This window comes from Salmo salar, chromosome 15 (assembly GCF_965601325.2).
Source record: "Salmo salar chromosome 15, fSalSal1, whole genome shotgun sequence".
In the NCBI taxonomy this organism is placed as follows: domain Eukaryota; kingdom Metazoa; phylum Chordata; class Actinopteri; order Salmoniformes; family Salmonidae; genus Salmo; species Salmo salar.
Window position 1 is genome coordinate 61976382 of NC_138305.1, and position 16119 is coordinate 61992500.

General features: G+C 42.6%; 1 protein-coding gene across 1 annotated transcript in view; it reads left to right on the top strand.

Annotated features, from left to right (window-relative positions):
• adgb (androglobin) overlaps positions 1-16119 on the top strand; it is a 116138-nt gene that overhangs the window by 92757 nt on the left and 7262 nt on the right. The window contains exons 29-31 of the mRNA XM_045695893.2: positions 6093-6268; positions 7470-7581; positions 13500-13657. Of these exons, the coding sequence (XP_045551849.1) occupies positions 6093-6268; positions 7470-7581; positions 13500-13657 (446 nt within the window). The remainder of the gene's footprint in view (positions 1-6092; positions 6269-7469; positions 7582-13499; positions 13658-16119) is intronic.

Consider the following 16119-nt stretch of genomic DNA (forward strand, 5'->3'; position numbering starts at 1 on the left):
GCATTTATTGTAGCTGGGGATTTTAACAAAGTCAATTTGAGGAAAACGCTTCCGAAGTTCTTACCAACACATTGAATGTATCACTCGCTCTGAGAAAACATTAGACCACTGCTACTCAGCTTTTCGAAATGTCTACAAAGCCCTCCCCCGCCCTCCCTTCAGCAAATCTGATCACGACTCCATTTTGCTCCTCTCTTCCTATTGGCAGAAACTCAAAAAGAAACTACCCATGCTAAGGACTATTCAACGCTGGTCTGTCCAATCATAATCCACGCTTCAAGATTGTTTTGATCACGTGGACTGGGATATGTTCCGGGTAGCCTCTAAGAATAACATCGACAAATACATGGATACGGGGACTGAGTTTATCAGGAAGTTTATAGGAGATGTTGTACCCACTGTGACTATTAAAACCTACCCTAACCAGAAACCGTGGATAAATGGCAGCATTCGCGCAAAACTGAAAGCGCAGACCATGGCAAGGTGACTGGGAATATGGCTGAATATAAACAGTATAGTTATTCCCTCCGTAAGGCAATCAAAACAGGCAAAAACGTCAGTATATAGACAACGTGGAGTCGTAATTCAAAGGCTCAGACATGAGACGTACAGTACCAGTCAAAAGTTTCGACACATCTACTCATTCAAGTGTTTTTCTTTATTTTACTATTTTCTACATTGTAGAATAATAGTGAAGACATCAAAACTATGAAATAACACATGGAATCATGTAGTAACCAAAAAAGTGTATATTTTAGATTCTTATTTTAGATTCTTCAAAGTAGCCACCCTTTGCCTCTGACAGCTTTTCACATTCTTGGCATTCTCTCAACCAGCTTCACCTGGAATGCTTTTCCAATAGTCTTGAAGGAGTTCCCACATATGCTGAGCACTTGTTGGTTGCTTTTCCTTCACTCTGCAGTCCAACTCATCCCAAATCATCTCAATTGGGTTGATGTCGGGTGATTGTGTAGGCCAGGTCATCTGATGCAGCACTCCATCACTCTCCTTCTTCGTCAAATAGCCCTTACACAGGCTGGAGGTGTGTTGAGTCATTGTCCTGTTGAAAAACAAATGATAGTCCCACTAAGCGCAAACCAGATGGGATGGCGTATCACTGCAGAATGCTGTGGTAGCCACGCTGGTTAAGTATGCCTTGAATTCTAAATAAATCACTGACAGTGTCACCAGGAAAGCACCCACACACCATCACACCTCTTCCTACATTCTTCACAGTGGGAACCACTCATGCAGAGATCATCCGTTCACCTACTCTGCGTCTCACAAAGACAGCGGTTGTAACCAAAAATCTCAAATTTGGACTCATCAGACCAAAGGACAGATTTCCACCGTCTAATGTCCATTGCCCGTGTTTCTTGGCTCAAGCAAGTCCCTTCTTTTTGGTCTCCTTTAGTTGTGGTTTCTTTGCAGCAATTCAACCATGAAGGCCTGATTCACGCAGTCTCCTCTAAACAGTAGATGTTGAGATGTGTCTGTTACTTGAACTCTGTAAGCATTTATTTGGGCTGCAATCTGAGGTGCAGTTAACTCTAATGAACCTATCCTCTACAGCAGAGTTTACTCTGGGACTTCCTTTCATCATAGCGCTTGATGGTTTTTACGACTGAACTTGAAGAAACTTTCATGGACTGTCATTTCTTTGCTTATTTGGGCTGTTCTTGACATAATATGGACTTGGTCTTTTACCAAATAGGGCCATCTTCTGTATACCCACCCCTACCTTGTCACAACACAACTGATTGGCTCAAACACATAAATGTACTTTTAACAAGGCACACCTGTTAATTGAAAGGCATTCCAGGTGACTACCTCATGAAGCTGGTTGAGAGAATGCCAAGAGTGTTTAAAGCTGTCATCAAGGCAATAATCTCAATTATAAAATACAGTGGCAAGAAAAGGTATGTGAACCCTTTGGAATTACCTGGATCTCTGCATACATTGGTCATCAAATTTGATCTGATCTTCATCTAAGTCACAACAATAGACACACATAGTGTGCTTAAACTAATAACTTTGTATTTTTTTTGTCTATATTGAATACATCATTTAAACATTCACAGTGTAGGTTAGAAAAATTATGTGCACCCCAAGGCTAATGACTTCTCCAAAAGCTCATTGGAGTCAAGAGTCCTATTAGTTAGGAGTCCAATCAATGAGACAAGATTGGAGATGTTGGTTAGAGCTGCCTTGCCCTATAAAAAAAACACTCACAAAATTAGAGTTTGCTATTCACAAGAAGCATTGCCTGATGCCTCGAACAAAAGATCTCAGAAGACCTAAGATTAAGAAGTGTTGCCTTGCATAAAGCTGGAGTGGCCCAGTCAGAGTCCTGACCTCAACCCGATTGAGATGCTGTGGCATGACCTCAAGCAGTTCACACCAGTCATCCCAAGGATTTTGCTGAACTTGAACAGTTTTGTAAAGAGGAGTGGTCCGAAATTCCTCCTGACCGTTGTGCAGGTCTGAATCGCAACTGCTGAAAACGCTTGGTTGAGGTTATTGCTGCTAAAGGAGGGTCAACCAGTTATTAAATCCAAGGGTTCATATACTTTTCCCACACTGCACTGTGAATGTTTACAGTGTGTTCAATAAAGACATGAAAACGTGTAATTGTTTGTGTGTTATTAGTTTAAGCAGACTGTGTTTGTCTATTGTTGTGACCTAGATGAAGATCAGATAACATTTTATGACCGATTTATTCAGAAATCCAGGTATTTCCAAAGGGCTCACATACTTTTTCTTGCCACTGTATATTTTTGATCTGTTTAACACTTTTTCGTTTACTACATTTTTCCGTATGTGTCATTTCATAGTTTTATTGTCTTCACTATTGTTCTACAATGTAGAAAATAGTACAAATAAAGAAAAACCCTGGAATGAGTAGGTGTGTCCAAACTTTTGACTGGTACTGTATGTGGCAGGGTTTACAGACAATCACGAACGACAAATGGAAAACCAGCCACTTCGCAGACACCGACGGCTTGCTTCCGGGATAAGCTAAACACCTTCTTCGCCCGCTTTGAGGTTAACACAGTGCCACCGACATGGCCTGCTACCAAGGACTGTGGGCTCTCCTTCTCCGTGGCCAACGTGAGTAAGACATTTAAGCGTGTTAACCCTCGCAATGCTGCCGGCCCAGACGGAATCCCTAGCCGCGTCCTCAGAGCATGCGCAGACCAGCTGGCTGGTGTGTTTACGGACATATTCAATCTCTCCCTATCCCAGTCTACTGTCCCCATTTTCTTCAAGATGTCCACCATTGTTCCTGTACCCAAGAAAGCAAAGGTAACTGAACTAAAATGACTATCGACCCGTAGCACTCTGTCATCATGAAGTGCTTTGAGAGGCTACGTAAGGATCATATCACCTCTACCTTACCGGCCACCCTAGACCCACTTCAGGTTACATACCGCCCTAACAGGTCCACAGAAGATGCAATCGCACTGCACACTGCCCTATCCCATCTGGACAGAAATACCTTATAGCTCAGCATTCAACACCATAGTACCCTCCAAGCTCATCATTAAGCTCGGGTCTGAACACCGACCTGTGCGACTGGGTCCTGGACTTCTTGACAGGCTGCCCCCAGGTGGCGAAGGTAGGAAACAACATCTCCACTTCGCTGATCCTCAACACTGGGGCCCCCACAAGGGTGTGTGCTCAGCCCCCTCCTGTATTCCCTGTTCACCCATGACTGCGTGGCCATGCACACTTCCAACTCAATCATCAAGTTTGCAGACGACACAACAATAGTAGAACTGATTACCAACAATGACGAGACAGCTTACAGAGAGGAGGTGAGGGCCCAGGGAGTGTGGTGCCAGGAAAATAACCTCTCACTCAATGTCGACGAAACAAAGGAGCTGATTGCGGACTTCAGGAAACAGCAGAGGGAGCACTCCCCTATCCACATCAATGGGACCGCAGTGGAGCAGGTGGAAAGCTTCAAGTTCTTCGGCGTACACATCACTGACGATCTGAAATGGTCCACCCACACAGACAGTGTAGTTAGGAAGGCGCAATAGTGCCTCTTCAACCTCAGGAGGCTGAAGAAATTTGGCTTGGCACTTAAAACCCTCACAAACTTTTACAGATGCACAATTGAGAGCATCCTGTCGGGCTGTATTACTGCCTGGTATGGCAACTGCACCGGCCGCAACCACAGGGCTCTCCAGAGAGTGGTGCAGTCTGCCCAACGCATCATCGGGGGCAAACTACCGCCCCTCCAGGACACCTACAGCACCCGATGTCATAGGAAGGCCAAAAAGATCATCAAGGACAACAACCACCCGAGCCACTGTCTGTTCACCCCGAAGGCGAGGTCAGTATAGGTGCATCGAAGCTGGGACCGAGAGACTTTGAGGCCATCAGACTGTTAAATAGCCATCACTAAGTGGCTTCCAAGTGGTTACGCAACCCTGCATCTTAGAGGCTGCTGTCCCATATACGTAGACTTGAAATCACTGGCCACTTTTAATAATTGAACGCTAGTCACTTTAATAATGTTTACATATTTTTGCTTTACTCATCTCATGTATATACTGTATTTAGTCTATGCCACTCCGACATTGCTCATCCTAATATTTATATATTCCTTAATTCCATTCTTTAACTTTTAGGTTGTGTGTATTGTTATGAATTGTTAGATATTACTGCACTGTTGGAGCTTGAAACACAAGCATTTCGCTACATCCGCATCTGCTAAACATGTGTATGTGACAAATATCATTTGATTTGAATCAATGAATTGTCTATCAGCCAGGCCTGCAGCCAACCTGTCAATCACAATCAGATCCAGTCCGGAAGGCACAACATTAATCAACAATGCTGTTTACTGCTACTTAAACTTTACTGAGGGGAGAGTAAACAACAATTGAGGGTGAATGTTCCCTGTAGGGTTGGGCAAGGGGATAAGAGTCTCTCAGAGTTGTGTAATTTGTTATTAGTGAGTTGGTCAGGGGACAAATGATAGAAAAGTGAAACTGAGGACTGAATATTAAATCTAACCTGCATATGAACATTTTAGTATGTACACTGTAAAGGGGTTCCTGTGAATTTGACAGTAACAGGCATGCTCAGTGGAAAGTACAATTCTGTATGTCTGCTGTATTATAAATACGGTATCAAAGCAAGTACTGTGTTATGACAAACAGTACAATACCGTAAAATAATCTGAATGAATGAATGAGTGGAGGTGTTTTGTATTTTACTGTAATTACAAGGGATTGGTGCAAGCAGCTTGGATGCTAGGTATAGTGTTTACACATTACAGCATGAATATTTGGTGTTTTATATGACTTGCACTTCTAGAGGCCTTAACAAAGGCATCCAAACTGGCGGTGACTACGGGGCAAAACGCTCAACCATTTAACGTTTAAGACTGGCAGCCACTCCAATCTGTCTCCTTTACATGTTAAATTGTAATTAAAATTCTTACAGCAACCTCACTCATGTGTATAACTAATATAGCCTCTTATAAGGCACGCCTCCACATATGTTAATGAGCCAGAAACAACAACACCATGCACCTACTAATGGTCAAAACGTTTTTGGTGCTCCAAAGATACGGTACTGTACTGTTTTCAGTAGGGTGGAATTACAGTACCATTTGAAATACAGTAATTCTTTCCCTGCCCATGACATTTTCCCACAATGCACCATAATTTACAGTATACTGCAGTAAACCATTTCAGAGTTCAATTTTTACTGTTAATACCCCAAATTACCATTTAAATTACAGTTTTCCATTAGTGTATAATACTGTGAAAGAACCTGGTCGACTCCCCTTAAAGGTAGATGTGTCAAGTTTTGAGACTAAGACACACACACAAGTCAAGATACTGCATAAGCATTTTGACTGGTTTGACCGATTTTTGTTATTGCCAGTAAAATACTCTGACACACAGACAGGCAAAAACCCTGACTGTCCAAGACTGCTCTCTCAATCTATGTTTCCTCTCACGTTCATCTTTCTGAAAGGTCTAAAGCCGTTTGCTGACATTTTTCTTTCTATTCTTATTTTGTTTTTTGGAATTTCTATGAAAATCAATATTGTGTTTTGCGTGTCATAGCCGCCTCCTGCGGACCCCCCCAGGCGGATGGAAAGCAGATCCAGGAAGAGGCCAGAGTGACAGGCTCTACCCAGGGAGGAGGGGGCCAGGAAGGCATGGCCATAGAGACTCCCCACCTGACCGACCAGACCCAGAACCAGCCTCTCACCCAGACCCAGCCGCCCATGGAGACTATGGTATCACCGCTGACAGCTCACCTTTCAACCATCGCCCATATAAAAGATTCTGCTGTAACACACACACACACACACTCTGGAGGAGGGGACGTAGGAAGGAAAGAGTTGGATGTGGAGTTAAGATACAGAAGAATTGGGGAGTTGTTTTGTTGTCGTTTGCTCTCTTATCTCTCTACCTATCAGGGAGGCTCTGATTTTGACATGATTTATGAGTCACTACTGATTTTGCCGCCAGACCTCACAGGCTCCCCTGTTACAGTCACACAGACAGTATCGAAAAGTTTGGTTCACACACACTCAGTTACTATTTATCTGAGTCACTTTGTACCCTTCAATGGACATCGCTGTCTTTGGGTGAAAGGCAGATTATTGAGCATTCTCTCAACTCTGTTACATCAAACAACAGCAAAAACAATGCTGTAGCATCAATATTAATGAGCTAATAGCGAACCTCTTTTAAAAAAAAAAATTATTTAACCTTTATTTAACTAGGCAAGTCAGTTAAGAACAAATTCTTATTTACAATGACGGCCTACCCCGGCCAAACCCGGACGACGCTGGGCCAATTGTGCGCCGCCCTATGGGACTCCCAATTACGACCGGTTGTGATACAGCCTGGAATCGAACCAGGGTCTGTAATGACGCCTCTAGCACTGAAATGCAGTGCCTCAGACCGGTGCGCCACTCGGGAGCCCAACCTCTGATCAGATGGAGTGATGTTCAGGTACGACAGATCAGAATGAAGAGGTATTGATCTTGATTATAGTGGCTTGGAGCCCCAGTCAATGATCAAGATGCTGGTGGCCCCTACACTAACATATTGATGCTCACTGGCAAACTGCTTTTACACCACTCTAAACAGCATACTGTTAGAACTATTATACATGTATCTAAATCATCACAAAGGAAAAACTAACTAAATGTGATATTTACTGTGTCTATCTCTGTGACTCAGTACATACTGTATCACTAACAGTGGCTTAGGCGCTGCTAATGTTTATCTGTGGCGGTTGTGTTGTTGTTATGTTTTTCTCTATTTCTCTCTCGTCTCAGACCGAAATGCTATAACTGCTATAGCTATAATTGTTGACTGTATTCCCTGAATTTGAAGGTAGTGTGTATAGTGCAGGGCAGGCAGAGGTGTACTTGTTTGTGTGTTGTTGTTTTTGTTGTTGATGACTGTTGTCTCTCGTTCTCTCAGGGCCATAAGTACATAGTGGTGGCGGAGGTGTTGCATAAGAGCTGGGCTCTCGACAACTCTCAGATGGCCTTCGTCCATACACTCAGGGACCTGGAGAGGAACGAGATGAAAGGTACTCACACCAGCTACTCATAGATGCACAATCCCCTTCAGCAGGCCCCATAGAGAACACACCAGAAAATCACAAATGCACAATACCCACAATCCTGCCACAGAGAGAGCCCAGCAGCCAATGAGAGGCTCAGAATTATAATATTCTCTTCTGCACAGACATTAAGAAAGGCCATCCAAGTCCCACCGACAAATTTGTTTGTAATCTGTGGGAGTGAATGACATGAAGGGGGATATGACCTGTACTGAGTTCTTGAATTTTGTCCCAGACAAAAAAGGTACACTACTCTGCTGTCTGAAGCAATAGGTTAATATCCCAAAGAGATATTGGGGTTATTTTGGGTCAGGTTTCAACTTTACTTTAAAATATACTGACTATTTTGGGTTGGAATCATATTATTCATTCATATTGCAATTCAGATAATGCCCCCAATATGCACAAGGTTAGTAATTACATTTCCATATTACATATTGCATTTCAGAAGCCCCCAATGTTTTCCTCTGAATCCTGATTGGATGTCACATCCCTGTGTTTGTTTTCCGAGCGTATTATTTTGCATGTTGCATCTGAAATGTGCCAGATATGCAGGCAGGCAGGTCTCTTTCTGTTCTCCCTGTGACTAGCCATGGGCCTTTAATCAAGTCCATAATGAAAGGCAGATGAATATAGCTGTGATTATTATTATTTGACCCTGCTGGTCATCTATGAACATTTTAATATATTGGCCATGTTCTGTTATAATCTCCACCCGGCACAGCCAGAAGAGGACTGGCCACCCCTCATAGCCTGGTTCCTCTCTAGGTTTCTTCCTAGAGAGGACCTTTCTAGGGAGTTTTTCCTAGCCACCGTGCTTCTACACCTGCATTGCTTGCTGTTTGGGGTTTTAGGCTGGGTTTCTGTACAGCACTTTGTGACATCAGCTGATGTAAGAAGGACTTTATAAATATATTTGATTGATTGATTGATTGATTTAGCAAATCACTAGATGTGATTTGGGAGGCCCAGTGAACCCTCTGAATGAGGCAATAACCCTGTGTCATTGCTTCTGCCTTCCAGATGACTTTGGATGCTGCACAAATTAGACAGGCAAGGGAAGAAACAAAAACTCAGAATGGTAAACATTCTTAGGGGATAAATTAATTGAGGGATGGATATTGGTGGGGTGAGGGGGAGGTGAGACTAGGTGAGTGCAGTCAGATTTGCATGATTGCCTGAAAATAATTGTTTGCCTAATAATATTAGAATTCCTTTTGTCTTCTCAATCTTGCAATCTGGAAAGTAACTCCTATACCCATTCAGTTTGCACAGCAGAAAATCAGAATAAAGGTTCTCTCTGTATGCATGTGCGAGTGTCAGTGTCCATTGAGGCAGTCTTGAATTCTCATGCCTACCGGTATGTGTGTATTGATTCTAAAGGAAAAGAGAGTCCTATTTGTCTAATAGATATGACATAATGTTTTAAAGTGCTGGTCGTTAGTGTAAGACACATGACTGGGTTACTGAGTTTTCAGTGTGTGCAGGGGTGTGTGTGTGCCCCCCCCCCCCCCCCCCCCCTAGTTTTCCAATAAGCCAGTGAAACTGGGTCATGAAGTCAAATTAAGTTGGCTTCTTGCCCCCTGGTACCCTGGGAAATATCTTGGCAGCAGGAAAGTGAATTAATTTCGCCCAGTTTAACTCTGTGTCTCAGCGGTGTGGGAACAGCTCATGGTTACAACATGCTCTCTTTGTAGCTGCTACTGGCCGTTGAAGCCCCTCAGCCAACACCTCAATACACTGAGAATGATAGCAGGTTCTTCATTGACTTGGTCCTGGTTAAATGACTAGGAAATGGGCTGCTTGATGCATGTGATTGAAACATGACTGCTTGTTTACTTAAAGGAGGGCAAAGTTTATTTTCTCTTTAGGATACAGGTTGGATATAAGTGTACATACCGATGACAAATAAATCTTCCACACTGTATATACAGTGCATTCAGAAAATGTTCAGACCCCTTTTTCCACATTTAGTTACGTTACAGCCTTATTCTAAAATTGATCAAAGACATTTTTTTCCTCATCAATCTACACACAATAACCCATAATGACAACGCAAAAGCAGGTTTTTAGAATGTTTTGCAAATGTATTAAAAACAAATACCTTATTTACATAAGTATTCAGACCTTTTGCTATGGGACTCGAAATTGAGCTCAGGTGCATCCTGTTTTCATTAATCATCCTTGAGATGTTTCTACAACTTGTTTAGAGTCCACCTGTGGTAAATTCAATTGATTGGACATGATTTGAAAAGACACATATTGGTCTATATAAGGTCCTACAGTTGACTGCATGTCTGAGCAAAAACCAAACAACGGAAGAGCTCCGAGACAGGATTGTGTCGAGGCACAGATCTGGGGAAGGATACCAATAAAGTAATGCAGAGTTCAAGGTCCCCAAGAACACAGTGGCCTCCATCATTCTTAAATGGAAGAAGTTTGAAACCACCAAGACTCTTTCTAGAGCTGGCCGCCCGGCCAAACTGAGCTATCGGGGGAGAAGGGCCTTAGTCAGGGAGGTGACCAAGAACCCGATTGACACTCTGACAGAACTCCAGAGTTTCTCTGTGGAGATGGGAGAACCTTCCAGAAGGACAACCATCTCTGCAGCACTCCACCAATCAAGCCTTTATGGTAGAGTTGCCAGTCGGAAGCCACTCCTCAGTAAAAGGCACATGGCAGCCCACTTGGAGTTTGCCAAAAGGCACCTAAAGGACTCTCAGACCATGAGAAACGAGATTCTCTGGTCTGATCAAACCAAGATTCTCTTTAGCCTGTATGCCAAGTGTCATGTCTGGAGGAAATCCCTATGGTGAAGCATGGTGGTGTCCGCATCATGCTGTGGTCATGTTTTTCAGCGGCGTGGACTGGGAGACTAGTCAGGATCAAGGGAAAGGTGAACAGAGCAAAGTACAGAGAGGTCCTTGATGAAACCCTGCTCCAAGAGCACTCAGGACCTCAGACTGGGGTGAACGTTCACCTTCCAACAGGACAACGACCCTAAGCACACAGCCAAGACAACACAGGAGTGGCTTCAGGACAAGTCTCTGAATGTCCTTGAGTGGCCCAGCCAGAGCCCAGACTTGAACCCAATCGAACGTCTCTGGAAAGACTTGAAAAATTGCTTTGCAGTGACGCTCCCCATCCAACCTGACAGAGCTTGAGAGGATCTGCAGAGAAGAATGGGAGAAACTCCTCAAATACAGGTGTGCCAACTTGTATTTTTATTTAATTTTTTATTTTACCTTAATTTAACTAGGCAAGTCAGTTAACAACATTCTTATTTACAATGACGGTAGCGCATACCCAAGAAGACTCAAGGCTGTAATCGCTGCCAAAGGTGCTTCAACAAGGTACTGAGTAAAGGGTCTGAATATTCATGTTTTACACATGTTTATACATTTCTAAAACCTTTTTTTAATTTGTCATTTTGGGGTATTATGTGTAGATTGATAAGGGGGGGATAAAAATATTTTATCCATTTTAAAATAGGCTGTAGCTTAACAAAGTGTTGAAAAAGTCAAGGGTTGTCACGACTTCCTCCGAAGTCGGTCCCTCTCCTTGTTCGGGCGACGTTCGGTGGTCGACGTCACTGGTCTTCTAGCCATCGCCGATCCACCTTTCATTTTCCATTTGTTTTGTCTTGTCTTCCCACACACTGGTTTCAATTCCATCATTACATGTTGTGTATTTAACCCTCTGTTCCCCCCATGTCCTTGTCCGGTATTGTTTATTGTAAGTGCTTGTGCACGTTATGTCTGGTGTGCATCGGGTTTTGTACCCATTTATTGATTGTTCTGTTTTCCGGTGGTTTTTATTATTAAACTGCGCCGTTGGAAACAGTTTTTGCTCTCCTGCGTCTGACTTCTCTGCCGCCAGTACGCACCCCTTACAAGGGTTCTGAATACTTTCCGAATGCGCTGTACTACAGGGCGATTTCCAAGCTAGGTCTGTGGCGCAGCACTGCTAGCCATTGCCATGGTTTCACTTCCTTGATATTATTGTCTGTGACATGGACAAAACAGAGTGACTTTTATTAAATGTGAAAACAGCGTTTTTTTTACTGGATAGAGATGTTATTGGTGGTGTTGAGTTGTGATCATAATGGCTGGGTGTGGTGAGCATCATGTTCTGTAGTTATCAACCCCTTCAGTACATGTGACAGGTTGTCAATTAAAATGAGGTATTATCAAGCATTTCTATTGGAAAAGGGGGACTTGGAGAATAGCAGCAGTAGTGTTGCATTGATTTACAGTAGTAGTAGCCAACACTGTGCAACAGTGCCATCTAGCACTCACTCTGTCTCCAACACACACACTGACGTGTGTTGTGTTGTACGCTTAATCTTTACTCAATAGAGTGTGAACGGACTAATGCGAATGACTAAATTGGTCATAATACTTTTTGATTAAAAACACAATTTTGCATAATTTTAATGGCTGGATAATTGCTTTTCATTTAATTCCCTGTCAAGCAGAATTGGAAATGCACGTTGGTTGTTTTTCAAAGCAATTATGGTATTGCACAAATGGCGTTCCCTTGTGGAAATGTTGTTTGGAATGGCTTGATCATTGCCATGTGTTGTGATTCCACTGTGTAAACAGCAGGAAGGCATCAGACCTTGACAGGAATATAGACCTAAACAAGTCAGATACACAATGCACAGATTACTCTCACAGAATAATTCACAGAGTAACGTGCAGAATACTCTCACAGAATAATGCACAGAATACTCTCTAATCAAGGCTAAGAAGTTATTAGAATACCAATGTATCTATAAGGCTTGGATTGCTAAGTGCAAAAGTATTCATCCCCTTGGCGTTTTTCCTATTTTGTTGCATTACAACCTGCAATTTAAAATGATTTTTATTTAGATTTCATGAAATGGACATAAACAAAATAGTCCAAATTGGTGAAGTGAAAAATATAACTTGTTTCAAAAAATAAAATAAAAACCTGAAAGTGGTATGTGCATATGTATTCACCCCCTTTGCTATGACACCCCTAAATAAGATCTGGTGCAACCATTTAACTTCAGAAGTCACATTATTAGTTAAATAAAGTCCACCTGTGTGCCATCTAAGTGTCACATGATCTGTCACATGATCTCAGTATATATACACCTGTTCTGAAAGGCCCCAGAGTCTGCAACACCAATAAGCAAGGGCCACCACCAAGCAAGCGGTACCATGAAGACCAATGAGCTCTCCAAACAGGTCAGGGACAAAGTTGTGGAGAAGTACAGATCAGGGTTGGGTTATAAAAAAAATACCCAAAACTTTGAACATCCCACGGAGCACCATTAAATCCATTATTAAAAAATGGAAAGACTATGGCACCATAAAAAACCTGCCAAGAGAGGGCCGCCCACCAAAACTCATGGACCAGGCAAGGAGGGCATTAATCAGAGAGGCAACAAAGAGACCAAAGATAACCCTGAAGGAGTTGCAAAGCTCCACAGCAGAGATTGGAGTATCTGTCCAAAGGACTACTTTAGGCCGTACACTCCAAAGAGCTGCGAAAGGTGGATCTACATAGTATTGACTTTCCGGGGTGAATAGTTATGCACGCTTAAGTTTCTTTTTTTTTGTTGTCTTATTTCTTGTTTGTTTCAACATTGTTTGCATCATCAAAGTGGTAGGCATGTTGTGTAAATCAAATGATACAAACCCCCCAAAAATCTATTTTAATTCCAGGTTGTAAGGCAATAAAATGGGAAAAATGCCAAGGTTGAATACTTTCGCAAGCCCCTGTATGTATTTGTAATAAGAGCTATACAAATACATTTGATTGATTTCATTTGATTGATAGGTTCAGTGCGTGTATCTGTCCTGCTACTGACCATCTGATCGTTGACCTCTTTTCTCATTGGTCCTTGGTCATAGTGCATGGGGAGAAGCATGAGGACCCGGCAACTCCGGTAAGTGGTGAAGCCCAGAGCAGCGAGAGCCAGAAGTCATCCACCCCCAAGGGCAGTCGCAAGGGCAAAGGTGACAAGGACAAGGACAAACCCCCAGCCAAGCCTGGCTCCAGGATGGAAACGGTAGGTAACACCACCAACTGACAGCTGACCACCACTGATTATTATACCCTACGCTGTTTACATAGACATTATAAAGCGAAATATGGCCATTACTTGATAATAACCTAGTTGTTCCTTTGTTTCTTTAGGATTCAAGCATTAGTTGTGCATCTACTAAATGGTTGTGTTACCTGTAGCTTTGGATAAAAGCCTCTGACTAACCTAATAAGTCTATTCTATTATCTCAATCCCTGTATTGGGTATACAGTACCAGTCAAACGTTTGGAGATACCTAGTTATTCCAGGGTTTTTCTTTATTTTTGCTATTTTCTACATTGTAGGATGATAGTGAAGATACCAAAACTATGAAATAACACATGGAATTACGGAGTAACTAAAAAAGTGTTAAAGAAATCAAAATATATTTGAGATTCTTCAAAGCTTTGTACACTCTTGGCGTTCTCTCAACTAGCATCATGAGGTAGTCACCTGGAATGCATTTCATTTAACAGGTGCGCCTTGTTAAAAGTTAATTTGTGGAATTTCTTTCCTTAATGCATTTGAGCCAATTAGTTGTGTTGTGACAAGGTAGGGTTGGTATACAGAAGATAGCCTTATTTGGTAAAAGACCAAGTCCATATTATGGCAAGAACAGCTCAAATAAGCAATGAGAAACGACAGTCCATCATTACTTTAAGACATGAATATCAGTCAATGCAGATCTTTTCTAGATCTCTGAAAGTTTCTTCAAGTGCAGTATCAAAAACCATCAAGCACTATTCTTTTATTTTTTTATTTCACCTTTATTTAACCAGGTAGGCTAGTTGAGAACAAGTTCTCATTTACAACTGCGACCTGGCCAAGATAAATCAAAAGCAGTGCGACACAGAGTTACACATGGAATAAAGAAACATAGTCAATAACACAATCGAAAAAGTGTGTGCAAATGTGTGTGCAAATGAGGTAAGATAGGGGAGGTAAGGCAATAAATAGGCCATAGTGGCGAAATAATGACAATTTAGCAATTAAACACTGGAGTGATAGATGTGCAGAAGATGAATGTGCAAGTAGAGATACCGGAGTGCAAAGATCAAAAAGAAATTATGAAACTGGCTATCCTGAGGACCGCCACAGGAAAGGAGGACCCAGAGTTACCTTTACTGCAGAGGATAAGTTCATTAGATTTACCATCCTCAGAAATTGCAGCCCAAATAAAGGCTTAACAGAGTTCAAGTAACAGACACATCTCAACATCAACTGTTTAGAAGAGACTGTGTGAATCAGGCCTTCATGGTCGAATTGCAGCGAAGAAACCTCTGCTAAAGGACACCAATAAGAGGAAGGGACTTGCTTGGACCAAGAAACACCAGTAGACCGGTGGAGATCCGTCCTTTGGTCTGATGAGTCCACTTTTTTTTTTTTTTGGTTCCAACCTCTGTGTCTCCGTGAGACGCAGAGTAGGTGAACGGATGATCTCCGCATGTGTGGTTCCCACCGTGAAGCATAGAGGAGGAGGAGGTGTGATGGTGTGGGGTGCTTTGCTGGTGACACTGCCTGTGATTTATTTAGAATTCAAGGCACACTTAACCAGCATGGCCACCACAGCATTCTACAGCGATACGCCATCCCATCTGGTTTGTGCTTAGTGGGACTATTATTTGTTTTTAACAGGAAAATGACCCAAAACACACCTCCCAGGCTGTGTAAGGGCTATTTGACCAAGAAGGAGAGTGATGGAGTGCTGCATCAGATGACCTGGCCTCCACAATCACCCGACCTCAACCCATTGAGATGGTTTGTGATGAGTTGGACCGCAGAGTGAAGGAAAAGCAGCCAACAAGTGCTCAGCATATGTTGGAACTCCTTCAATACTGTTGGAAAAGCATTCCAGGTGACGCTGGTTGAGAGATTGCCAAGAGTGTGCAAAGCTGTCATCTAGGCAAATGGTGGCTACTTTGAAGAATCTCAAATCAATTTTGATTTAACACATTTTTTGGTTACTACATGATTGTTATTTCATTGTTTTGATATTTTCACTGTTATTCTACAATGTAGAACATAGTAAAAATAAAGAAAAACCCTTGAATGAGTAGGTGTGTTGAAACTTTTGACTGGTACTGTATATATATATATATATATACTTTTTACCTGTTTTTCTCCTACATTTTCGTGAAATCCAATTGGTAGTTAGTCTTGTCCCATTGCTACAACTCCTGTACGGACTCGGGAGAGCCGAAGGTCGAGAGCTTTGCGTCCTCCGAAACACGACGCCGCCAAGCCGCAATGCTTCTTGGCACAATTCTTGCTTAACCTGGAAGCCAGCCATACCAATGTGTCGGAGGAAAGACCATACAACTGGTGACCGGAGTCAGCATGCATGTACCTGGCCCACCACAAGGAGTCGCTAGAGCGCGATTGGATAAGGACATGCCGGCCAAACCGTTCCCTAACCCGGACGACGTAGGGCCAATTGTGCACCGCCT